Below are 14,632 nucleotides of genomic sequence, written 5' to 3' on the forward strand. Positions count from 1 at the left end.
GAGCCTTGGTTTTCAGCTCTATCAGCTCCTTTAAGCACTTCTCTGTATTGGTTATTCTAGTTATACATTCGTCTAAATTTTTTTCAAAGTTTTCAACTTCTTTGCCTTTGGTTTGAATATCCTCCCGTAGCTCAGAGTAATTTGATCGTCTGAAGCCTTCTTCTCTCAGCTCGTCAAAATCATTCTCCATCCAGCTTTGTTCCGTTGCTGGTGAGGAACTGCGTTCCTTTGGAGGAGGAGAGGCACTCTGCGTTTTAGAGTTTCCAGTTTTTCTGTTCTGTTTTTTCCCCATCTTTGTGGTTTTATCTACTTTTGGTCTTTGATGATGGTGATGTACAGATGGGTTTTCGGTGTGGATGTCCTTTCTGTTTGTTAGTTTTCCTTCTAACAGACAGGACCCTCAGCTGCAGGTCTGTTGGAATACCCTGCCGTGTGGGGTGTCAGTGAGCCCCTGCTGGGGGGTGCCTCCCAGTTAGGCTGCTCGGGGATCAGGGGTCAGGGACCCACTTGAGGAGGCAGTCTGCCCGTTCTCAGATCTCCAGCTGCGTGCTGGGAGAACCACTGCTCTCTTCAAAGCTGTCAGACAGGGACATTTAAGTCTGCAGAGGTTACTGCTGTCTTTTTGTTTGTCTGTGCCCTGCCCCCAGAGGTGGAGCCTACAGAGGCAGGCAGGCCTCCTTGAGCTGTGGTGGGCTCCACCCAGTTCGAGCTTCCCGGCTGCTTTGTTTACCTAAGCAAGCCTGGGCAATGGCGGGCGCGCCTTCCCCAGGCTCGCTGCCGCCTTGCAGTTTGATCTCAGACTGCTGTGCTAGCAATCAGCGAGATTCCGTGGGCGTAGGACCCTCCGAGCCAGGTGTGGGATATAGTCTCGTGGTGCGCCGTTTTTTAAGCTGGTCTGAAAAGCGCAATATTCGGGTGGGAGTGACCCGATTTTCCAGGTGCGTCTGTCACCCCTTTCTTTGACTCGGAAAGGGAACTCCCTGACCCCTTGCGCTTCCCAGGTGAGGCAATGCCTCGCCCTGCTTCGGCTCGCGCACGGTGCGCGCACCCACTGGCCTGCGCCCACTGTCTGGCACTCCCTAGTGAGATGAACCCGGTACCTCAGATGGAAATGCAGAAATCACCGGTCTTCTGCGTTGCTCACGCTGGGAGCTGTAGACCGGAGCTGTTCCTATTCGGCCATCTTGCGACTTTCTCCCTGTTTATTCTGCTGACTGTTCCTTTTGCCATGCAGAAGCTCTTTAGTTTAATTAAGTCCCATCTATTAATCTTTGTTTTTGTTGCATTTGCTTTTGGGTTCTTGGTCATGAAGTCTTTGCCTAAGCCAATGTCTAGAAGGGTTTTTCCAATGTTATCTTCTAGAATTTTTATAGTTTCATGTCTTAGATTTAAGTCCTTGATCCATCTTGAGTTGATTTTTTTTGTGTAAGGTGAGAGATGAGTATCCAATTTCATTCTCCTACATATGGCTTGACCATTATCCCAGCACCATTTGTTGAATAGGGTGTCCTTTCCCACTGTATGTTTTTGTTTGACTTGTTGAAGATCAGTTGGCTGTAACTATTTGGGTTTATTTCTGGGTTCTCCATTCTGTTCCATTGGTCTATGTGCCTATTTTTATACCAGTACCATGATGTTTTGGTGCCTATGGCCTTATAGTATAGTGTGAAGTCAGGTAATATGATGCCTCCAAATGATTTGTTCTTTTTGCTTAGTCTTGCTTTGGGTGTGCGGGCTCTCTTTTTGGTTTCATATACACTTTAGTATTGTTTTTTCTAGTTCTGTGAAGAATGATGATGGTATTTTGATAGGAATTGCATTGAATTTGTAAACTGCTTTTGGCAGTATGGTCATTTTCACAATATTGATTCCACTCATCGATGAGCATGGGATGTGTTTCCATTTGTGTCATCTATGATTTCTTTCAGCGTGTTTTGTAGTTCTCTTTGTAGAGGACTTTCACCTTTTTGGTTAGGTATATTCCTAAGTATTTTTTGTATTTTTTTTTTTTTTTTTTTTTTTTTTGCAGCTATTGTAAAAGGAGTTGAGTTCTTGATTTGATCCTCAGCTTGGTTGCTGTTGGTGAATAGGAGAGCTACTGACTTGTGTACATTAATTTTGTGTCCAGAAACTTTGCTGAATTCTTTCATCAGTTCCAGGAGCTTTGTGGAGGAGTCCTTAGGGTTTTCTAGATATACAATCATATCATCAGTAAACAGTGAAAGTTTGACTTCCTCTTTACCAATTTGGTTTCCCTTTATTTCTTTCTCTTGTCTGATTTTTCTAGCTAGGACTTCCAGCACTATGTTGAAGAGAACTGGTGAGAGTGGGCATCCTTATCTTGTTCCAGTTTTCAGAGGGAATGCTTTTGACTTTTCCCCATTCAGTATTATGTTTGTTGTGGATTCGTCATAGATGGCTTTTATTACATTGAGGTATGTCCCTTGTATGCCAATTTCACTAAGCGTTTTAATCATAAAGGGATGCTGGATTTTGTCAAATGATTTTACTGTGTTTACTGAGATGATCATGTGATTTTGTTTTTAATTCTGTTTATGTGGTGTATTGCATTTACTGACTTGGGTATGTATGTTAAACAATCCCTGCATCCCAGGTATGAAACCCGCTTGATCATTGTGGATTATTTTTTTGATATGTTATTGGATTCAGTTAGCTAGTATTTTGTTAAGGATTTTTATTTCTGTGTTCACCAGGGATATTGGTCTGTAGTTTTCTTTTTTTTGTCATGTCCTTTCCTGGTTTTGGTGTTAGGGTGATACTAGCTTCATAGAATGAATTAGGGAGGATTCCCTCTTTCTCTGTCTTGTGAAATGGTGTCAATAGGAGTGGCACCAATTTTTCTTTGAGTGTCTGGTATAATTCTGTTGTGAATCCCTGGCCCTGGAATTGTTGTTGGTAATTTTTTTTGTTACCACTTCAATCTCATTGCTTGTTATTGGTCTGTTCAGGGTATCTAATTCTTCCTGATTTAAGCTAGGAGGGTTGTATTTTCCAGGAATTTATTCATCTCTTCTAGGTTTTCTTTTTCTTTTTCTTTTTCTTTTTTTTTTTTTTTTTTTTGAGATGGAGTCTTGCTCTGTCGCCCAGGCTGGAGTGCAGTGGCAGGATCTTGGCTCACTGCAAGCTCTGCCTCCCAGGTTCACGCCATTCTCCTTCCTCAGCCTCCCTAGTAGCTGGGAGCTGTTACAGGTACCCACCACCATGCCCGGCTAATTTTTTTTTTTGTATTTTTAGTAGAGACAGGGTTTCACTGTGTTAGCCAGGATGGTCTCGATCTCCTGACCTCGTGATCCTCTTGCCTCGGCCTCCCAAAGTGCTGGGATTACAGGTGTGAGCCACCGCTCCTGGCCCATCTCTTCTAGGTTTTCTAGTTTATGCATGTAATGGTGTTCATAGTAGATTTGACTGATCTTTTTCTGTGGTGTCAGTTGTATTATCTCCCGTTTCATTTCTAATTGAACTTATTTGGATTTTATTCCTTCTTTTCTTGGTTATTCTTGGTTAATATAATGGTCTATCAATTTTATTTATCTTTTCAAAGAACCAGCTTCTTGTTTCATTCATATTTAAAACAATTTTTTTTGTTTCAATTTCATTTAGTTCTGCTCTGATCTTGGTTATTTCCTTTCTTCTGCTGGGCTTAGGTTTGGTTTGTTCTTATTTCTCTAGTTCCTTGAGGTGTGACCTTAAATTATCTGTTGGTGCTCTTTCAGACTTTTTGATGTAGGCCTTTAGGACAATGAACTTTCCTCTTAGCACCACCTTTTGCTGTATCCCAGAGGTTTTGATAGGTTATGTCACTATTGTCATTCAGTTCAAATAATTTTTTAATTTCCATCTTTCATTGTTGGCCCAATGATCATTCAGGAGCAGGTTATTTAATTTCCATGTATTTGCATGGTTTTGAAGATTCCTTTTGGAGTTAATTTTCACCTTATTCCACTGTGGTCTGAGAGAGTGTTTGACATAATTTTTTTTTTAAATTTATTGAGGCTCATTTTGTGGCCTATCATATGGTCTATCTTGTAGAAAGTTCCATGTGCTGATGAATAGAATGTATATTCTGTGGTTGTTGAGTAGAATCTTCTGTATATATCTGCTAAGTCCATTTGTCCCAGGGTATAGTTTAAATCCATTTTTTTGTTGTTGTTGTTGTTGACTTTCTGTCTTGGTGACATATCTAGTGCAGTGGTATATTGAAGTCCCCCACTAGTATTGTGTTGCTGTCTGTCTCATTTCTTAGGTCTAGTAGTAATTGTTTTATAAATTTGGGAGTTCCAGTGTTAGGTACATGTATAATTAAGATTGTGATATTTTCCTGTTGGACAAGGCCTTTTATCATTATATAATGTCCTTCTTTGTCTTTCTTAACTGCTGTTGCTTTAAAGTTTGTTTTGTCTGATATAAGAATAGCTACTCCTGCTCACTTTTGGTGTCCATTTGCATGGGGTGTCTTTTTTCACCCCTTTACCTTAAGTTTATGTGAGTCCATATGTGTTAGGTGAGTCTCTTAAAGGCAGCAGATAGTTGGTTGGTGAATTCTTACCCATTCTGCAATTCTGTATCTTTTAAGTGGAACATTTAGGCCATTTACATTCAACATTAGTATTGAAATGTGAGGTACCATTCCATTCATCATGCTATTTGTTGCCTGAATACCTTGATTTTATTTATTTAAGCATTTATTTACTGTATTTTTGTTTTATAGGTCCTGTGAGGTTCATGCTTTAATGAAGCTCTGTTTTGTTGTGTTTCCAGGATTTGTTTCAAGATTTAGAGCTCTTTTCAGCAGTTCTTGTAGTGCTGGCTTGGTAGTGGCAAATTCTCTCAGCATTTGTTTGTCTAAAAAAGACTGTATCTTTCCTTCACTTATGAAGCCTAGCTTTTCTGGATACAAAATTCTTAGCTGATAATTATTTTTTTTAAGGAGGCTGAAGATAGGTCCCCAATCCCTTCTAGCTTATAGGATTTCTGCTTAGAAATCTGCTGTGAATCTGATAGGTTTTCTTTTGTATGTTACCTGGTGCTTTTGCCTCACAGCTCTTAAGATTCTTTCATCTTGACTTCAGATAAACTGATGACTATATGCCTAGGTGAAGATTTATTTATTTATTTATTTTGAGATGGTGTCTCGCTCTGCTGCCAGGCTGGAGTGCAGTGGCGCTATCTCAGCTCACTGCAACCTCTGCCTCCTGGCTTCAAGTGATTCTCTTACCTCAGCCTCCTGAGTAGCTAGGACTACAGGCATGGCACCACGCCCAGCTAATTTTTGTATTTTTAGTAAAGATGGGGTTTCACCATGTTGGCCAAGATGGTCTTGATCTCTTGACCTCGTGATCTGCCCACCTCATCCTCCCAAAGTGTTGAGATTACAAGCATAAGGCACCACACTCAGCTGCAATAATCTTTTTTTTTTTTTTTTGAGATGGAGTCTTGCTCTGTCGCCAGGCTGGAGTGCAGTGGCACGATCTCAACTCACTGCAACCTCCACCTCTTGGGTTCAAGCAATTGCCGTGCATCAGCCTCCCATGTAGTTGGGGTTACAGGCATATGCCACCATGCCCAGCTAAATTTTTTTTTTTTTTTTTTTGTATTTTAGTAGAGACGGGTTTCACCATTTTGGCCAAGATGGTCTTGATCTCCTGACCTCATGATCCACCTCCCTCGGCCTCCCAAAGTGCTGGGATTACAGGCATGAGCCACTGTGCCTGGCCGTAATGATATTTTTATGATGATTTCCCAAGTGTTCTTTGAGCTTCTTGTATATGGATGGCTAGATTTCTAGCAAGGCCAGGGAAGTTTTTTTTTTTTTTCAATTATTTCCCTAAATATGTTTTCCAAATTTTCAGATTTTTCTTCTTCCTCAGGAACACCAATTATTCTTAGGTTTAGTCATTTAACATAATCCCAAACTTCTTGGAGGCTTTATTCACTTAAATTTTTTTCTTTGTCTTTTTTAGATTGGATTACTTCAAAAACCTTGTCTTCAAGCTCTGAAGTTCTTTCTTCTGCTTGTTTTATTATATTGCTGAGACTTTCCAGTACATTTTGCTTTTCTCTAAGTGTGTTCTTTATTTCTTGAAGTTGTGACTGTTTTTTATTTATGCTATCTATTTCACTGAAGATTTCTCCGCTCATATCTTGTGTCATTTTTTTGATATCCTTAAGTTGGATTTCACCTTTCTCTGGTGCCTCCTTGATTAGCTTAATAATCAAACTTCTGAATTCTTTTTCTGGCAGTTCAGGAATTTCTTCTTGGTTTGGATCCATTGCTGATGAGCTAGTGTGATTTTTGGGAGGTGTTAAAGAACCTTGTTTTGTCATAATACCAAAATTGTTTTTCTAGTTCCTTCTCTTTTGGGTAGGCTATGTCAGAGGGGAGATCTGGGGCTCAAGGCTGCTGTTCAGATTCTTTTGTCCCATGGGGTGCTCCCTTGATGTAGTATTCTCCCCCTTTTCCTAGGGATGTGACTTCCTGAGAGCCAAACTGTAGTGATTATTATTACTTTTCTGGATCTAGCCACCAGAAGGGCTACCAGGCTCTGGGCTGGTACTGGAGGTTGTCTGCATAGAGTCCTGTGATGTAAACTGTCTTCAGTTCTCTCAGTCATGGATACCAGCACCTGTTCCAGTAGAGGTGGCAAGGGAGTGAAAGGAACTCTGTGAGGGTCCTTAGTTGTAGTTGTTTAATGCACTAGTTTGGTGCTGGTTGGCCTCCTGCTGAGAGGTGAAGCCAGCTGGACTTCCTGGGTCGAATGGGGACTTGGAGAACTTTTCTGTCTAGCTAAAGGATTGTAAACACACCAATCAGCGCTCTGTGTCTAGCTAAAGGTTTGTAAATGCACCAATCAGCACTTTGTAAAAACAGACCAACCAGCACTCTGTAAAATGGGCCAATCAGCGGGATGTGGGCAGAGCCAAATAAGGGAATAAAAGCTGGCCACCCGAGCCAGCCGCAGCAATCTGGTCTGGTCCCCTTCCAGGCTGTGGAAACTTTGTTCTTTCGCTCTTTGCAATAAATCTTGCTGCTGCTCTCTTTTTGGGTCTGCACTACCTTTATGAGCTGTAACACTCACCGCGAAGGTCTGTGGCTTCACTCCTGAAGTCAGCAAGACCTCAAACCCACCAGGAGGAAGAAACAACTCCGGACGCACCATCTTTTAGAGCTGTAACACTCACTGTGAAGGTCTGCGGCTTCACTCCTGAAGTCAGCAAGACCAGGAACCCACCAGAAGGAAGAAACTCTGGACACATCTGAACATCAGAGGAACAAACTCCGGACACACCATCTTTAAAAACTGTAATGCTCACCACAAGCGTCCGCAGCTTCATTCTTGAAGTCAGCAAGACCAAGAACCCATTGGAAGGAACCAATTCCAGACACACTGCCATGAGGTAGTGCTTTCATGAGAGCATCAGCTATGGTATATAGGGGAGGATCAGGTGGTGGGTGGGACACTAGAACTTCCAAGAGAATATGACCTTTGTCTTCAGCTACCAGGGTGGGTAGGGAAGGACCATCAGGTGGGGGCAGGGTTAGGCATGTCTGAGCTCAGAGTCTTCTTGGGTGGGGCTTGTTGTGGCTCTGTGGGGAATGGGGGTGTGATTCCCAGGTTAATGGAGTTACCTTCCCAGGAGGATTATGGCTGCCTCTTCTGTGTCATGCAGGTTGTCAGGGAAGTGGGGGAAAGCTGGCAGTTACAGACCTCACTGAGCTCTCACACAACCCAACAAGCAAATCTCACTTCTACTGTGTTCCCCCAAAAAGCACCGAATTTGTTTCCAGGCAGTAGGGGAGCAGGATTGAGAACTTGCCCCAGGCTACTAGCCTCCCAGCCGAGAATGCAAGCCAGACTTTTGTGCCTCCCTACCTGTTAAGTCTGCACACCAGATTCACGCCCTTTCCTGAGTTCTGGACAGGAAAGTTTGTGTTCGGTTGGAATTGTTACTAAGTTCAGCTGGAGGTTTCCTTCTCCCTGTGGTCTTTTCCCAGTTCCTCGGGCAGCCCCTGTGAGACAAGTCAGAAATGGCTTCTCTGGGGACCCACAGAGACGACGGGGCTTTACCCTTTGCTTCCTCTACCCCTGTATTTCGCTCAGCTCTCTAAATTGTCTGAGCTCCAGGTAAGGTCAAATCCTTCTCCTGTGATCTAGACCTTCAGGTTCCCCAAGGGTGTGTGTTCAGGGGTGGACAATACCCCTTTCACACTTTTCACAGTTTGGGCATTCACAGTATGTGGGCTATCTTCTGGGTCATGCAGGAGCAATATACTTCCTTCAGAGGGTCTGTGGATTATCTTGGCTTTCCTGTTATATCCTTGCAGCAGTTCTTGGAGCAAAAGTTCACAATGCGAGTCTCCACATCCTGCTCTGTCCATCCAAGTGGGAGCTGCAAGTTAGTCCTGCCTCCTATCCACCATTTTTTCCTATTTTGTATTTTAAATTAAAACTCATTAGAATGTAAACTCCATGAGGGCAATAATTTTAATCCAGTTTTTTCACTGCTAAATACCTCAAAACTGTTACATGTGCTGCCATTATCATGGACGTTCTAAACATTTCTCATGAATGAATGTTGATATAGCACAGTGCTGATCTCACCACCTGCCACAAAGTAAAAACTCTCTAAATGTCAAATACTACTATTATAAGTAATACTATTCTATCATTGAGACAACTATGGTTCTGTATCTCTTTAAGGAGTGCAGTCTAGGCAACAACATATTTCAACATCAGGTATCTGTTATCTCATGTTCCTAAGTTCATCTTTTTACCTGATCAATATTAGTAAAGATCTATGGCCTCAAGTGAACTTTACTCTATGAATTTACAATTGGGAACTTAGGTTGAAAATTTACCTAGTATTATTTATTCTGCTGCTATAATTTATTATTTATTCTGCTGCTATTGTTGCCCTAATCAGTTATCATGCTCTTACTGGACTCTGACATGATAAGTAATGTCAATTAATATAGTTGTGTTATTTTAACATTATTTCAAAATATTTTAAGTGAAATATAAGACTCATTACAAAAGGACTTAGACAGAGGTTATAAATTATTAACTTTTTCCTCAAGAGAAGTATTGTGTACTTAATGACAAGTTCCTAGTGCTTTAGAATTGTTAAAATCTTTGTGAAGCACACCACTGAAGATGAGGTTGAAAAACCTGACTTTTATCATCATATTGATAATCTCAGGAGAACTCTATGCAGAAGGTAAAATTAATTCTTAATATTCTTTATTCTCTAAAACATACAAATGGAGATTCTAATATTTATACAACTCAAGTTTTAATATACTCTTCTATTTTCATTATCAATTTTATAACATATTTTATAAATATAACTTTTTATAATATTTAGACCTTTTCCTTTGAGCAAAATTAGTAAAGTGTTCTTACAGTAGCATAAGTCAGAAAAACAAAACAAAACAAAAACCCTTGTATCTCTAGGGGGCATAGGAGACCAGGATCTAAATAGTTCGAAAAGGTTTTCAGGTTAACAATATGTCCATTTCGAAGTCACATGTTAACTTTAATTCTAAATTTATGCTAGAATCCATTCCTAATACTGACAAAACTTGTACAATTTTAATTCTGTTCATAAGGTGAGAGTTTAATGTGGGAAATTTGAAAAGGAAATAGCCATAAATATTTTTTACTTTTGAGACTTTGATTTTTATCACAATGAATTATTCATTTGTTGGAGACATTAAGTAGTGATTAGTAGGTGAACCATATAATTGCTTGTACAAACAGGGACACTTAGAGAGTAAAAGAGGGGCTCTATTAATAACTGGACAGCACATGTAAATCAGGACTTTCCAAACAAACCAATACCAATGGACTCCCTATTAGAAAGCTTTATAGTCAGATTGTCCAATGTGTAAGATTAGTGTGCGAGTGGAAGCTAGGCAGTGTACATGGGTATGTTGTTCAGGAACATTATCAATATTATCAGGCCGTAGGATGAAGAATCCAGGGAGGACACTTAGCATTAGCAAGAGTGAACATACAAAGAAGGAAGCTACAGCAATAAAGCTTTTCTAAAATAAACATCTTAGGGAATTTGTTGAAATTAAATACATAAGTTTTAATTGTGTTTTAGTTGAATAGTTAACTATAAATTTTCTACCAAAATATCTGTAATTAAAATTATAAAAGTGAAAGACAGAGAATTAATCTTATTTTATACTTTTAATTCTATAATAGGATGATTTTTGCATGAATTTCTTTTGATTTTATTTTTCTGTCTAAATAGGGAAATACCAGCAGATATAATTGTCCGTTATCTATACCATAAAGACATTGCAATATTCTAGTTAATTTTCTAATTATTATAAGGTTATAATGCTATTTTACACAACAACAAAAAAAGTAAGCTGCTTGAAGACCGAGACAATGATTTTATTTTTGCATGCTTCTCTCAACTCCCATTGTGCACTTCAGGGACAAGAATTGAATTAATTGTGTTTCTCATTTCATGGTATGCAAGTATTATTGGCCTATGAAAGGTCTCACTCTTGCTTTACTTACACATTTTATCCCCTTATTCCTAATCTTGAAGTCCATTTCCCCTGGGACCTACTACAATGTTTTAACATGTTACTCTAGCTCTCTCAACCACAAATAGCTCTGGAATGAATATTGTAATATAACCAACTTATCTTTCTGTAACAATGTCATCAGTCTGTATTCACTCACAGATAGCATTATTGAGTCTATTCTTGTACTTGATTTCTGTGAGTAATGAGAGATTACTTTTGCAGAATGGCAGATTCGAAGTATATCATCTCTGAGAGAGGATGTAAATTGTTGCTCCTCATCATTCTCACCAACACCTCATATTGTCCATTTTTGTACTGGTTGCTATACGGTTATTCATAAAGTGATATCCCATTTTTATTTATTTACCATTCTCTGATCAGTAGTAAGTGTGTCCATCGCTTCATGTACTTTTTTTAATATGTTCAGACATCTGTGATTTCCTGGTTTATATGTGATTAGTATATTCCTCACATTTCTCATTAATTTTTTGTCAGGAATTCATATTCTCCAAGGCATTCCAGCTACCTTAACAAATAATGTGCCTATCCTGGTGGTGGAGGGAGATGTCCCAGGACAGAGAGTCTTTAAAGCCACAACCTAGGATTGTTGTGCAGAGAATACTTTGCTGCCCCTCCCTGACAAGCAACTGTGCCCCTCAGGGAAATTTCTTGTGTATTCACCATTGCACTACTATTTTGGAAGACTCTTTTTATTGTAAATTCCTTTGGTGCTTGGGTGTGAAAAAATGGTGAGAATAATTCTCAAGGAATGGGGACTATCCAGCCCATGTTTTTCTGTCTGCTCCATCAGATAGTGGAAGTTTTGTTACTCATCATTCCACATCCATTTCCTTCAAACCTAGGCTAGCACTACTAGTATTTTATGTCTCATAGTAGCATTAAGGTATACAGTGATCAACCAAGGCATTGAAGCCGGAGTAATCACACTGGATCCAGGCCTTCTTCCATCCATGACTGCCCATGTTTCTTCCCACCACAGCTCCTAGGATTGTTCGAGCATTTCTTTCTTTTAAGTGTTTTTATGACTTTAAGATCTTCAACATAAAGATATATTTTTAAAATATATGTTTTATTTGGAGTATAACATATCCAGAAAAATGCAAAAATCACAGGATACACTTATATAGTTTTTACAAAATTTTACACCATCCAGATCAAGATATAGAACAGTGATAGTACCCCAGAAATATGATCCTTCTAAGGCACTAAACCCCAAAGGTAACCATTTTGACTTCTATTATCATGGATTAGTTTGTTTTCTTTTAAAAAGTTATGCAAATGTATACATTAATTCATATGTGATTGGCTTCTTTCACTCAATATTATGTTTATGAGATTCACCATTTGTTCATTTCTGTTGTTGGATAATATTCCATTGTATGCATAGTCTAAAATGTGTTTATCTTTTCTATTATTTATGGGCATTTAGATTGTTCCCAGTTTGGGACTATATGAATACTGCCGCTATAAGCATTTTTTTCCATGTCTTTTGGTATACAAATATATGCTTTTTTTATTGGGTAATATGGTTTGTACGTGTTTTACCCCAATATATATTGCAAAGGTGTTCTCTCATAGAGTTTGGACTGATTTATACTTTCAGTTGTAGAAATATGCGAGTTCCAGTTTCTTCACTTCTTCACAATCATTGAGATAGCTTGTCTTTTTCATTTCAGCAGTTCTATTGGATATGCAGTACTATCTCATGGTGGTTTAAATTTTCATTTCCCTGATGACTAGTAATGCTAAGTACCAGGTCTCTAACCATTTAAATATCCTATTTTGCCAAGTTCTTGCCAAGTATTGCTTTGTTTTACTTGGTTGTCTGTTTTTTCTTTTAATGCTATTTATTTCAAAATTTTTTATGAGTTAGCATATGTTAAGGAGAAACTTTATCTATTCCTGAACTGTACTGTCCAATACAGTGGCCATTAGCCACATATAGCTATTGGAGACAGTACTTAAAATGTCACTAGTTCAAGATCAGATGTTCTGTAAGTATAAATATGTAGTGGATTTTAAAGAGTTAGTAAGAAAAAAAAAGAATGTAAAATATTTTCAATATATTGGGTTAAATAAAAACCTATTATTAAAACTAACTTCAATTGTTCCTTAGTATTTTTATGAATGTGACTATTAGAAATTTTTAAATTACATAAGTGACTTGCAATACATATCTATTAGGAAGTGCAGGCAGGGTGGAGTGGTTCAAGTCTTGTAATCCTAGTGCTTTGGGAGGCCAAAGCAGAAGGATCCTTTGAGTCCAGGAGTTTGAGACCAGCGTGAGCAACAGAGTGAGACCCCTCATCTCTACAAAAAATAAAACAAAAATTAGCCAGATGTGGTGGCATGTGCCTGCAGTCCTAGCTACAGGAAAGGAGTCTTGCTTAAGCCCAGGAGCTCCTGGTGGCAGTGAGCTATATTTCAGCACTGCACTGAAGCTTGGATAACTGAGGAAGACTCTGTCTCTAGGAAGAAAAAAAAAAGTACTGTTCTACGAAGTTATGCAAAGCTTCCCTGAAAAAGTGGTCTGCTAAATTTTATCATGACTGTTGGATGTTTAAAGTCATTTGCAGATCAATTATGATAAAAGGACTGCTTGAGTTGTCACAAAAGTACCTTAAAAATTTAAGTAAGAAAAATAAGTACTAGTTGAAGTGTCTCTAAAAACTTTTAGTTTGTATTGTCACCTGATTACAAATTTATGTTTTTAGATTTGTTTTTCCATTTTCAGCTTGACATTTACTCATTTCAGAGAAACCCTGTGGTTTTCCTCATGTGGAAAATGGAAGAATTGCCCAATATTACTATACTTTTAAAAGCTTTTACTTTCCAATGAGCATAGACAAAAAATTGTCATTTTTCTGCTTGGCTGGTTATACCACTGAAAGTGGAAGACAAGAAGAGCAAACCACGTGTACAACAGAAGGCTGGTCTCCAGAGCCAAGGTGCTTCAGTAAGTCAGCTGGATATGTCACTCAATGTTTCAATACTCAAAGAAATTTGTATATAAAAATAGGGGTCCAATAAAAATGGAAAGCGGTTAAACCTTTTAGTAGATAAGAACAAAATCACTAGCAATCTGTCTTTCTACAAAATGAAGGCATAATTTGAAATCCAGTAAATAATGCTTTTACATTAAAATGTTATTTTCTGTATCTGTTTTTAATAATACTCTGTTGAAGGGAATAGGGTAATAACTGAAATTATCATATTGCAAGGCAAAGAGAGGTAATTTACTTTAAGTAACAAGAAACTTATTTTGATAATTAAGCATAGGATGCCAGAAAAATGCTTGAAACTCTGGCCTCTGGAAGGGCAAGATTGCTACTCTAATGCTTTATCATTTGTAAGACTCATCTCTCTTCGTGTGCCAACTTCTCTCATGATACCCATTGAAAAATGTGTTTTTCAATTTTGAATTGAAAGTTTGAGTTCAAAGTTGTGAGAAGGTAATCTAATTGACTCATTTCATTATTTTATATCAGGCTACACTATCATCAAACTATCAATGATCTTCCACTAGGGCAGGTGACCCAGAGTAAGGGGCTTTGGTTGAGCCAGTTTCGTTTAAAAGAGGATGTTGAATATGGCTATTGTGGTTGATATATCTAGTAAACCTATCTAGAAGTAGATGTGGTAGGGGTAGAAATTACTATAAGAACTAAAATTAGTAAATACAAAGAGAGTCAGTGTTAAATTGAATCTATTTTCAAAAAAATTATGCAGATATTTCCAAAATGAAATCGCCAATAATAACATTATACTTTTGGCTTAATTTTACAATTTAGTAAAAGACAAGCTTAGTTTCATCATTAAGTTAAATATTTTTTTTTCCCATAGAAAAATGCACTAAGCCTGACCTGAGTAATGGTTACATCTCTGATGTAAAGTTATTGTATAAAATTCAAGAGAACATGCGTTATGGTTGTGCTTCAGGGTACAAAACCACTGGAGGGAAGGATGAAGAAGTGGTTCAATGTCTCTCTGACGGATGGTCTTCTCAACCAACCTGTAGGAAAGAACATGGTATAAGAATCATTT

The 14,632-nt window shown here is 38.5% G+C and overlaps 1 protein-coding gene across 1 annotated transcript in view; it reads left to right on the plus strand.

The window, feature by feature from the left end:
• Window positions 1–9,136: 9,136 nt before the first annotated feature.
• The window catches only part of F13B (coagulation factor XIII B chain), a 29,090-nt gene continuing 23,594 nt past the window's right edge, over window positions 9,137–14,632 (plus strand). Inside the window, exons 1-3 of the mRNA XM_034943016.4 lie at window positions 9,137–9,237; window positions 13,344–13,544; window positions 14,432–14,617. Coding sequence (XP_034798907.1) covers window positions 9,174–9,237; window positions 13,344–13,544; window positions 14,432–14,617 — 451 coding nt within the window. The 5' untranslated portion in view covers window positions 9,137–9,173. The remainder of the gene's footprint in view (window positions 9,238–13,343; window positions 13,545–14,431; window positions 14,618–14,632) is intronic.

Source organism: Pan paniscus, chromosome 1 (genome assembly GCF_029289425.2).
Source record: "Pan paniscus chromosome 1, NHGRI_mPanPan1-v2.0_pri, whole genome shotgun sequence".
NCBI classification, from domain to species: Eukaryota; Metazoa; Chordata; class Mammalia; order Primates; family Hominidae; genus Pan; species Pan paniscus.